The sequence below is a fragment of the Chiloscyllium plagiosum genome, unplaced genomic scaffold (assembly GCF_037043375.1).
Source record: "Chiloscyllium plagiosum isolate Xiang-an unplaced genomic scaffold, Cpla_swu_hap1 HiC_scaffold_17, whole genome shotgun sequence".
In the NCBI taxonomy this organism is placed as follows: Eukaryota; Metazoa; Chordata; class Chondrichthyes; order Orectolobiformes; family Hemiscylliidae; genus Chiloscyllium; species Chiloscyllium plagiosum.
In genome coordinates, this window is record NW_028270155.1 from 64,864,203 (window position 1) to 64,875,810 (window position 11,608).

At 42.4% G+C, this 11,608-nt stretch overlaps 1 protein-coding gene across 2 annotated transcripts; it reads left to right on the forward strand.

The window, feature by feature from the left end:
- Window positions 1-263: 263 nt before the first annotated feature.
- On the forward strand, window positions 264-11,103 carry LOC122558524 (uncharacterized). 2 transcript variants are annotated; one of them, XM_043707206.2, is made up of 3 exons: window positions 267-547; window positions 6,068-7,836; window positions 10,031-11,103. In XM_043707206.2, the coding sequence occupies exons 2-3, from the start codon at window positions 6,177-6,179 to the stop codon at window positions 10,039-10,041; spliced, it is 1,671 nt and encodes a 556-aa protein (XP_043563141.1). In that variant the 5' UTR covers window positions 267-547; window positions 6,068-6,176; the 3' UTR covers window positions 10,042-11,103. The 2 variants fall into 2 exon arrangements, with proteins under 2 accessions (XP_087852138.1, XP_043563141.1); XM_087996012.1 differs by having other exon boundaries at window positions 264-547; window positions 6,068-11,103.
- Window positions 11,104-11,608: the final 505 nt, after the last annotated feature.

The following is an 11,608-nucleotide window of genomic DNA, read 5'->3' on the forward strand; positions in this document are numbered from 1 at the left end:
TTGAATTCAAGGCTAAGATTTAGGGTTGGAATGAGTGAATGAATGACCGTGGAGGGGAGTGTGCTCGGGGTGGAGTTTGAGTGAGGGTTCACTCTGGTGCCGCGGGGCTGGGAAGACCTGTGTCGGGAGCCGGCGCTGGCTGTTCAAGCGGGATCCGCCGGGGGCAGCAGAGAGCCGGCAGCAGTGACAGGAAACTCCGCGGCTGCTCTTGGCTTCCTGTTTACGCGGGCCAAGCCGAGGCGGACCAGACCGGAGCGAGCCAGAGCCCAGCAACCGACAGGCGGCGGCGGCGGTGGGGAGGGGGAGGGAAAACAGGAGTCAACGGGGGGGTTATTCAGAGCGGCTCGACCGACACCTTGAAACGGCTTCCCCCGTCCCCAAGTCGAGGACGAGAGAGAGAGTCAAGAGACAGGAAAGGCCGAGGCTCGGTGGGGGCGAAGGGCCTGGGCCTGGGCCTGGGCGGCGCTCGGAGCCCGATCTTGCCCCCTCGCATCCACAAAAGCTTTTCACTGAGCCTCGGTACACGTGACAGTTCAGTCCAGTCCAGGTACCGACAGGGGCCTCGTACCGCGCGCGGGGGTGGGGGCGTGGGGAAAACCGGCGGTTCTCGGCCGGCAAGAGGTGGGAGGCCTTTGTCCTGGGCCCGGCGGAGGTGGCGCTGCCCAGGCCGTCTGCCGAGGTGGGGCTGGGGCTGGGGGCTGGGGGGTGGTACACGGCTGAGGTGCAGCCGATGGGCAGCGGACCGCCCCTTGGGAGCGGGCCGGCGTCGCCATAACTGCACCGCACTGCAGGCCATGTGCCAGCAGCTGCCTCGGTGTAACCTGAGCCCCATGTGCCCAGAGCGGTGGCCCCGAGAATGACTTGGCTAAATGCTGTAGCTCCATGATCATTGGCACTGCTGTGTAACCATTGCATCTTTCATGCTGTTGCCCTCAGTCGTTCTGCACTGTTGCTTCTCTATGTTTGATACTTCTGCTTTGTATTGCTTCTTGATCCATAGCACCTGAGCACACTATTGTCTTTCAGTTCCTGACATCTCTGTTGTTATTATCCCTCAATATCTGTCAGTCTTGCACACTGTTGTCCCATCTTCTTATTAAATTTAATCTCTGGCAGCTATTTGCTATTGCCTTCAATCCTTGACACATCTGCAATGTATTGCTATTCAAACCTCAGCACCTCTACTATTTTACTTCAACCCTGGCACCTTTGTGCACAATTGACTTTCGATCTCTGGCAACTAAGCACTGTTACCATATTCCTTTACTATGTATTGTCAGTAACCCACAATCCCAACAAGAATTGAGAATTTTTTGAGTACTTGACAAAAGCACAAAAAGCCTGTTTACAATGAAGTTGAGGAAAAATGGCCCCATTTTTTAAAAGTTGTGGTTGCAGAAGTAAATTGTGTATATAATACTCTTTAAAGTCAACTTTTTGTGTATAGTGTTAATCCCTATACCCCAACAATGAAAATACTTTTATTTCTGTGTTTATATTTATGGTTATAATTGTGTTTCCTTAAATTGAAACCTTGTTTGATACACCAGCAGGTAGGAAGCATTCCATGTGTGACCTGAGTTATCTACTTTGCCTCCTCATAGTTGTCTATCATGTTTATTTCAACTCTCAGGAAAATCATTTGTTGGCAAATGTAGAAGTGGTAACCATCCCCATCCCAGTGTTAGCCCGTGTGTGAGATTGTTCCCTCACTGTGTTTGGTTTCCATTTATCAAGAGTGGGACACAACTTTTGTTTCTGCTGCTAATCCCACTGTTCAATTACTTGTCAAAAGCTGTTGCACACTGGGGTTCTCTGATTTGCATTCACTTCCAGTCACGGGAAGGTGCAAATCAGTGCTTGATTGAGTAGCAGCTAACAGAAGCAGGAACTGCTGGTTACCTTATTTGACTCAGCATCTTCCAACTGGCTTTCATAACCTGCTTTGTGACCAGTAAATAATATATATATAACTCTTTTTATAACAATGCACTCTCCAAATGTGATCTTTTTCTGCTTAAAAAGTTGAACAGATAAACAGAAATATGTCATAGCATTGAAGTTAGAGCCAAAGAATCAGGTATTTTGAATTAGTGACTGCACTGAATCTACAAGAGATATGGTAACAAAATCCCATTTGAAATGAAACTCTTTAGAGCAGAATTAGAAACTTTCACTTCACTTCTACTGCCCCCCTCCCCCCAACCAAAATAAACCTAAGTGATGTAATTCAGGCTTCCTCCCAGTAGAAGGACATGCATCACATTAGATCTTGTTTAATCATTAGGCAAATTGAGTTTCAGAAAACAAAGAACTAGTAATAAATGCTTTTGTTCTCAGAGCAGTTCAGAAGGTCTCACTGCCTACAGCTCCAAGCCCCACACAATCTAACTCTCAGAATAATTTTATTGCTATAGGACCAGCACCCAAGTTGGCAAAGATGACAGTAGTACAATGGTAACAGTATTACATGAGCAACCCAAACAAACACAAATTTAAGTGTCACCTTGCCGACCAAGATATGGATTTTAAGGAATCAGAGTTTGCGGTTTTGTATCGGAATTGAAGCTGCTAACGTGTGTGTATATATATGGAAACTCAAGTCATCTATTCATGTCCTTTAGGACTTAGCACCCTTATCCAGTCTGGCCCATCTAATTCTAACCCACATACTGTTAATCTTAAGATCATTGCTGTGAGTAAATGTTCAAGGCAGTTGCAGTAGGGCAATAAATCTGTTCTTGCCAGTGTCACTGACATTCAGTGGTGTTAAGGGAAGTATTTCCAAGAAATAGATTTTACTTTTTTTTCTCTTTGGATTCAGAACTGCTCTTGTTAATAAGCCAAGAATCAGATATACTCCAGTGTTGTTAGTAACAGAAGTAAACTTTTAATACAGCTGACCATGGGCATTTTAGCATTAGTGAGATTTTACATAAAGGATGTAAATGTTTCACACCGTAAACTATTAACTCGAAAAACATGCATTAGTAAAGTTGGATTCCAATCAGTTACACAAATGGAACATTAATAGATGTTGGCTTAAAATATGTTTTCCAATGGCTCATTGGTATTAATATGCTATTGGGAAGACTCTGTGTAAGCCACTAAATCTGATGCTAATACTGCAGTGAGTTTGAAATTGAAGTGACAATTATGCAAGGGTGTGTTCACCTATTTTTCTGCACTTTAGGTTCCAGGACTTTACCAGGAAATGGTTATCTCCTTCAAAGTCCACAGAGGCAGCCGTAGAGTAGCCTATATGCTATACTCATTGAAGCTGATCTTAATCATTCTTTCAGATGCCTGCAGTGCAGTTGTTGCTTGCTTAATGCTTCTGGCCAGCGGAGGAGTCAACATCTCATTTTCTTAATTTTTCACTGTACTTTGAATAGAGTTATTTAAATAGGGGTTTACTGAAGCACATACAGAACTGCTTGCACCAGATTTTCAAGCTTTTATTCATCATTCTTTATATTTTAAAGAACACAGTCACATCCTTGTTCATTTTTTTTGTCCATTGAAATCAATGTAAACAGTTGGCCTTCAAGGACCAAGTTCTGGAACCAGTATATTCCCATTTTTCCTCCACACTGCATATTCGTTTGAATGTAGGATGTCAAACTATTCCAAATATAATCAAACCAGTAAGTTAACTAAGGTTAAAATAATCTAACTAGTTACTAAAACTTTGACATACGACCCCATTGGTTGAATCATCTTGGTAACACCTTCATTGTTGCAATTTCTTGAAGTCATTATTCCTTTAATTTAATGTCATCATATTAGGATGATGATACTTTGAGACCCCTCCCACACCCCATTGAGGAATTGTATTTAATAGAAACATTTGGATAGCCGGAGTCATTTGACACTGTTCAGTTTGCCCTCTTGCTTTCCTGTTGATATTAATGCCATGCCTGGAGTGATTGTTTGGTATTATTGAATATCATTGACTTATAATTCCACTGTCTTCCTTTATCAAACTGCCATGTGACTTATCAATTTAAATTGCATTTGTTACCTCTACACTTGCAGCATCATACAGTACATTCATAAGAGTTAGTGCAATTGGCTGGCTTTGGGCAAATTTAGATCAAGGATCTGACTGGATTTTAACCATAATGCTGACTCGCCTTATGTGACTGGCCTGTGAGGTGTTCTGGATTATGCAAAGTCAGAGCTGTATCCTGGAATGAATGCCAACTTGCTGTAATGGAGCATCTCTTCAATATCTAAACTCCACTGCAGTCACGGTGTTTTGAAATGCTACAACTAGATTACTCCCAGCATGTTGCTCTATGGAGTCATGGAATGTGAATACAATCTTAGGTATAATACAATCACAGCCCTTCTACCATACTAGATGGTAACATTTAATTACTGCCATATTATCAGGTTGGTGGACAAGGGGTCACCCTTTTACCTGTGCAATGATTTGGTAACCAATAGGTAAAATTGGATCTGTACAGTATTCATATGGATGTGCTTGATCACTAACATTCTAAACTGTTTTAAAAAAATGAAATAAGGCTGCAAGAACATTGATTTACTGCATATTTTCTGTGCAGTTTCTGGACCGACTGTTAACTTTTTGTTGAATGAATGAAACACCATTACTTGAAGTTGTTGTGGGTATGTTTGCTAAGCAGGGAATTTGTCTTGCAGATGTTTTGTCCCCTTTCTAAATGACATCCTCAGTGCTTCATGAACATGAAAGCCACTAAATGCCACAACCAGGTATCCTTAGTATCTATACACATAGACAACAAGGACCACAAATTCGACTGGGGCAACACAGCAGTAATAGGACAAGCTAAACAGAAGACAGCCAGAGAATTCCTAGAAGCTTGGCTCTCATTCACAGACTTTATCAATAAACACATTGACCCAGTCTCAATACCGACCACTGCAACGAACAATCAGAACTGGCAACTGCAAGCAACGGGAACGAAACCAAATACATTCCAACTGACACAGTACAGCAGTGCTTCACAGGAGGCTCCACAGCACTGACAATGTCACCTAGAAAGGGGATGAACTGCCTGCAAACCAAATCTCCAGCTCTGTGAACATACCCACAACAACTGCAACCAGCACCCGGGCTAGAACTCTTTACACAAACCTTGAACCATTGCTTTAGAAATCAGCTCCTGGTCCAAATTGAATTTAAGCTGGCAGTGGGGATGTTTTGTAAACTGTTGTGGACCTGACGTGAAAATACAAGATTTGCTGAAGGACATTACACTGTGATAATCCATCAGTCATGACAAGACAGGTTTTTCCAGAAGAATGGGTGGTGATCTTATTGAAAGTCATCCTCTGAGGAAACTTGACAGGATAAATGTTGAGATAATGTTTCTTCTCAGAGCGTGTAATCGAGAACTGGGGGACAGTTTAAAAATAAGAACTCCTCAGTTAAGATGGAAATGAAAATTCTTTTCACTGAGGGTCATTAGTCTGTGAAATTCTCTTCACCAGAGATTCGACATTAGTATATTCAGGGTTGAAATAGATTTTTCAATCGACAAGTGAGTTAAGAATTATTGATGGGGTTAGGGCTGGCAGCAGCCAGTAAATTGAGATCTCGCTCAGATCTGCTATGATCTTATCAAATAGCAGGACACAATGGTCCATTTGTGTTCGTAGTTCTTATATTTTGCAAATGGACCATCTGCACATATTTCAGTATCCATCATTTGTCGTCTCCTTCACTGAATGCTCCCCCCCACCACCACCCAGAATACCTCTTTCCAACTTACTCAGTTTGGTCCTTATTTTCTGGTTTTTCTTTCCTACCCTCATCTCCTTTTGTATCGTATTTTGTTTTTCAGTCTGCTCCAATTTCTCTGTTAACCTGCCAGGATCTTGTATATGCGACAATGGAAGACATAATCTGCTTCCCAAAGTGTGTTACACCTCCATTATAACTGTTGCACTTTACTTATTTTTACATGCATTCCTTTCATGCGTTTGTAGGTGTATTAAACACATTGCTTCATGGACAAATGCAGTGAGAGCAGTTTGGGTTGTTTTGTAAAATAAATTCAACTTTTTTTTCCAACAGATAAGATCGACCAGTGCTCTTTGCTCTGTGTGGGATCAGCGAGAGGCCTCCATTGTTTCACCCATTTCATCTTGGGAAGTAATTGTTTTCCAATGTGAGTCCATTCAACATGACAGAGTGTTGGGAGGAACACCCAGCCGCCGCACCTTTGGTGGAGAACTGCATTCCCCAGACCACTGAGCGTGCCCTTGAGTTTGCAATTGTGTTCCCTACTGATGGAGCCCTTCAACAGCACCAGCCTGTATCGGCCGAGAGCTCCCAAAAATGCAACATGTGTGGCCAGACAATCACACAGCTGTCAGAACTCCAACAGCATCCGTGTTTTGTTAACATGAACCGCTTCTACCAGTGCGCCCAGTGTCAGAAGACTTTCAGCCACTCTAATGACCTGCTGCAGCACCAGTGTGGCCAAGTGGAGGAGAAGCCCTTTATCTGCCATGTCTGCAAGATGGGTTTTTCCCAGTTGCTGGGACTGGTCCAGCACCAGAATGTCCACAATGAGAACAACCCCTTCAAGTGTACTATCTGTGGTGAGAACTTCCAGCAGTCATCAGAACTTATCCTGCACCAGCGGGTTCACATCGAGGATCAGCCCTTTGAGTGCACTGTCTGCAAGAAGAGGTTCAAGGACTCGTCAGAGCTGGTGGCACACCAGCAGTTCCATGCACCCGAGAAACCCTTCAAATGTAGTGTGTGCCAGAAAGGCTTTAAGAAGTCATCGCAGCTAGTCCGACACCAGTACATCCATGGTGAGAAGCCCTTCAAATGCTCAGCCTGTGAGAAGTCTTTCCGCCACGCCTCTGAGCTGCAGCGACACCAGAGGGTGCACACCGGAGAGCGGCCCTTCAAATGCAACCAATGCGACAAGACTTTCAGCCAGTCCTCTCACCTGGCACACCACCAGCGTATCCATTCGGGCGAACGGCCCTACGACTGTGGTGTCTGCCACAAGAGCTTCAAGCACCGCTCGCACCTGGTGCGCCACATGTGTGTCCATGCTGGCGAGGACATGTTCAAGTGCGTTATCTGTCATGTTGGCTTCAAGCAGCCTGGAGAACTGTTGCAGCACCAGTGCACAACAGAGCCTGAGCGACCCTACAAGTGCGGCCAGTGCAACAAGAGCTTCAAGCGCTCCTCCTACCTTCAGCACCACCAACGTGTGCACTCAGGGGAGAGACCCTTCAAGTGTACTACCTGTCAGATGAGCTTCAAGCAGCTTTATGCACTGGTGCGACATCAGCGCACCCACACTGGCGACAAGCCCTACAAATGCACTGTCTGTGACAAAGGCTTCAGTGAATCCTCACACCTCCTGTACCACCAGCACATTCATACTGGAGAGAGTGTTTTCCAATGCACAGGGTGCCAGAAGGGTTTCAAAGACTCATCAGAACTCTTACGTCACCGCTGCGCCAGGGTGGAGGGAAAACCCTTCAAGTGCACTGTTTGCCAGAAAGCTTACAAGCGGGTTTCAGCCCTGCAACTCCATGAATCGACCCATGTGGAGGAGAGGCCATTCAAGTGCAATGCCTGCGAGCGACGCTTTGCATGTTCCTCTGAGTTGGTGGATCACCAGTGCCGGCCTGCCAAGGAGAAGCCGCTGAAGTGTAGCGACTGTGAAAAGAGATTCAAATATTCCTCAGACCTGGAGCGTCATCGGCGCGTTCACACAGGGGACAAACCTTTTAAATGCATCACTTGTGACAAGGGCTTTAAGCAGAAGGAACACCTGATAAAGCACCAGAATGTCCACGCCAGAGAGAGTCAGTGTAAGTGCACATGGTGTGGTGAGAGGTTTACAGAGCTAAGCTATCTACAGGAGCACTGCCTTCAACACACCGCGCAAAACTCCTATGAAGGTTCTGCTTGTGGACAGTAATTTTTATTTTCTTTACAAATTTAGTCTTAAAAGCCTGATCTTGGTTAAACTTGTACAAACTGTGGCACAGAGAGATTTGTACAGGTTGACAGGCAGCGTTAGCCCTTAGAGCAAGGTGTCCAAACTTCGTGGGTGAAATGTGATATAATACCAGCTCACCCCCGAACCCCATCTGCATTGAATTTCATTCCAGTTTCCCATCAATGCTCTGACACCAACAGGTCATTTTTTTTCCACTTTAGGTACCCCAACCTCCAGGTCCACACAGTCAAAATGGGACAAAGCAGAAAGGATGGCATTTCAGTGCAAATAGAGTTGTCAGGCCATGTAGATCACGTTGTCAAGATTAAAAGGATGCACGTGGTCGGATTTTAAATACTACCCTGACAGAGTTACACTCCAGTTTTGACACAGCCAGTTCCACTGAGCTGTAAGTTCCACTTGAGTGACTTGGATTCTTCTTCAGTCACCTATGACTATGTCCTGTTGAGAATGTTCAGGTTTTTTTTTTGGCTGAAACTTACACCTCAGTGCACTTTCTTTTGTGTGAGTTTCATCACCAGAGAGCAATTTCCCACTTGCTTGCGCTTGCCATAGCTTTGAAAGTGATCTCCCAAGATAATGCAGGTGTACCCCTGAGTATTGCCCCTTTCACCTTCCAACCTTCCTGATCTTCTGTCATACCAATATCTACAATGTGACCAGGTAAGGCATAACAATAATACAATTGGTAGTAAAACTGATCTGAAATTTGAGGCTTATCTACTTTGTTGAAATAAAGCTCCAAAGTAGAAAGAAATATTTGTGTTTTGAGATCATGGCGTTCTGAAGTGTGGGGATATATTTTAGTGTCAGTGTTTTCCTGCAATGGTAGCAGTGCCATTATTTCACATTGTGATGTTTGATAGACTTTGCTCTGCAATTGCGCAGTTGTATTCAATAGGGTAGAGAAATACATAACTTTACTTCAGTTCCCGCTCACCATTGTAACTTCTAGAACTGTGCTCAGTTCTAATCCCATGATCTCCCGTTGTCATTTGAAATCACTGCAGAGTACAGCAATCTACTGTTTGGATGAAAAGTTGATTTATCACAACTGTTGTTTTAGTGAAAAGAAAAATAAAGAAATAGGATGTATAGGTAATATATCGATAAAACAACCTGATCTTGCAAACCATTCAGTACTATGCTAACTTTGTCTGTTCCATTCTCTGTCCTCCCTGTCTCTTGGGCCAGTCCTGAGGACTTTGAGATCGATGCAGCATTTTTGTCCCCGGCATCTACCAAGTATTTGGCTGTTAGAAAGTGCATGAATCTGGTTTTGGGGCATTATTTTGTCTCTTGGCCTTTGCACTTACTCAAAGCAAACAGCAGTGAGTAAATGTATAAACCACATTGCCTAAGCCAACAAGGCATCTGGGTTATGTTGTTATTAGCTGCACCTTAAGATTTGTAGATGAATCTCAGCCTATTTAATAATTCACAAGCAAATACAGTGGGAAATGCTTAATGGAGACATTTCTTTTGGAAAGGGATTGGATTCTTAGACTAGACAATTGACTTGGGAAAACATTGGCTGTGGGCTGAATATTTTATTAAAACCTAAAACACAGGGAATATCCTTTTTGATCAGGTTTTGCATTGGTACTTTAATCAGGAATTTTTGATCCATTTTGCTGCATGGATTTCCATACCAAGGCAAAAGCTGTGACCCTTAAGAGAGCCAGTGAAAGTTATCCCACCTCCCTAGACCTGCAGTCGTTAAGAATTTGTGAATTATTTTCAGAATTCTGTTGCAAATGTGTAATTAAAGTAGGGTTTAATTTATGTCTTTTGAAGTAGCATGAACTCCAGGTCTGCATTTTCACTGCTGTGACCTATTAGATTGCCAGTCCTGTTTTGTTTTTTTTTGTGTTATTGGTTTCAATGACTTGACAGGAAGATGGTTTCATAGCGTGAGTCCTTTTTTTTTAAAGGCAATACTTTTAACAAAAATGTTTGATATAAATGTCCTCATGTCATTTGTGGAAACGGAACCATGAACAGTGTTTTTTATGGGTTTTTTGCCATTTCAACGTCTACAGTCTTGATATAGAACAGGATGAACTGAAGATGCGGACACAGCAAAGCTCGCCTGGCAAGCCTCCTTTGAAAATGAACCTGCACCATGGAAGTTTGGGCAAGAAGTCAGCCAAATCACATCCAGTCTAAACCTTAAATACTGCGGTCTTTAAAAAGGTGGACTTTTGATGAGAAAAGTGGTATGTTGTTGCCAGTTGAACCAAGGGTGGTGTTGTTTTGTGTCATCTCCATTTTGTAAGCACTAACAGTTTGCTAATGCAGATGCTAAAAATGAAATGCAGATTAATTTTAAAAAATGTAGGATTAATACTGTCATATCGAAATAGTCCTCAAGCTGCCTATAGGATATCTCCAAGGTTACCAGTGTTTTTTTTAGGAATGTAAAAGAGCTGTCTTTCTGCTGCTGTGCATGGCTAATTGCAAAAGAAAGGATTGTGGTTAATCTACATCCTTGCTGAGTGTAAGTAGAGTGTCTAATTGTAAGCCATTGAATGGGGAACTGATTGCTCTCATCAGTGGGACCTACATAATTCTTAGCATGTTAATTCTCCATTCAGTTGGCTTACCATTGAATATTCTCAAACCACGTGTGTGATGTGTTTTTTTAAAAAAAAGTGTCACAGAAGAAAGTTTTTATTTTATTACAAATCAATTTTATTTTGTTTGGGCTACCGTAAACACCGGTACAGTAAGATGGTGAGCAATTTACTTTCAGGGTTCAGATGGCTGTACCGTAAACCCCACGAGCAATTTATTGATGTAATCAGTACCCAGAAAATGAATTGCAACCTTCATACTTTTGCCACCTGTAATTTTTTTTAATATACATAGTCTTAATAAAGTTAAATCAATGCTAATGAAAGTTAACTTGTCCTGACTGTTGTGATAGCTGCAGAATGGCATCTGCTTTATCGAAGAACATAATCCAGTTCTCAATTAGAATTATAAGGAAGTTAAAAGCAATTGTGTTGTTGGTATTTGCCACAGCTGTGGAAATAATTTCTTTTAAATGGACAGTGTCAGATTTGAACCATCTTATGCTTTTTAATAAAATCTCTGCCAGAACTATCATTAGCATCAGCTTTGTATATTCCTAATTTAATACAAATGTTCTAGAGACATAGTTTTCATCTGTAGCCTCTCACTGTGTTGATCTTTGATGGTTGCTTATTGATGTCAGTATCACCTTGATTCCTTTCTTTCTATTCCTACTTGAAGATGTTATTTCAGCTGGCTTTTCTTTATATGTAATCTATTATTCAGTCCTGATATTAGTAGGTTTTCCTGCGTTGCTGTATCTATGTTTTTATTATTCATAGAAAACTCTTAAATCACCCCATATTTCTTGAATTTAGTTTTCATATTCAGCTAGTTTGCAGAATGACACCTTAATTAATGAGCCAGGCTCTTAGCTGTATACATAAAGCTGGCTTATATAATGCAGTGATTATAAATGGCCTATTCCCATCAGACACCCAGATTGTTTGTTTGCTTGTATATACGTTTTGTTTTAATCCGATTCAGTTTAAATTATTTCTCTATTGCCAGGAAGCACTGTTTGAGGAAACTCAAATAATTGA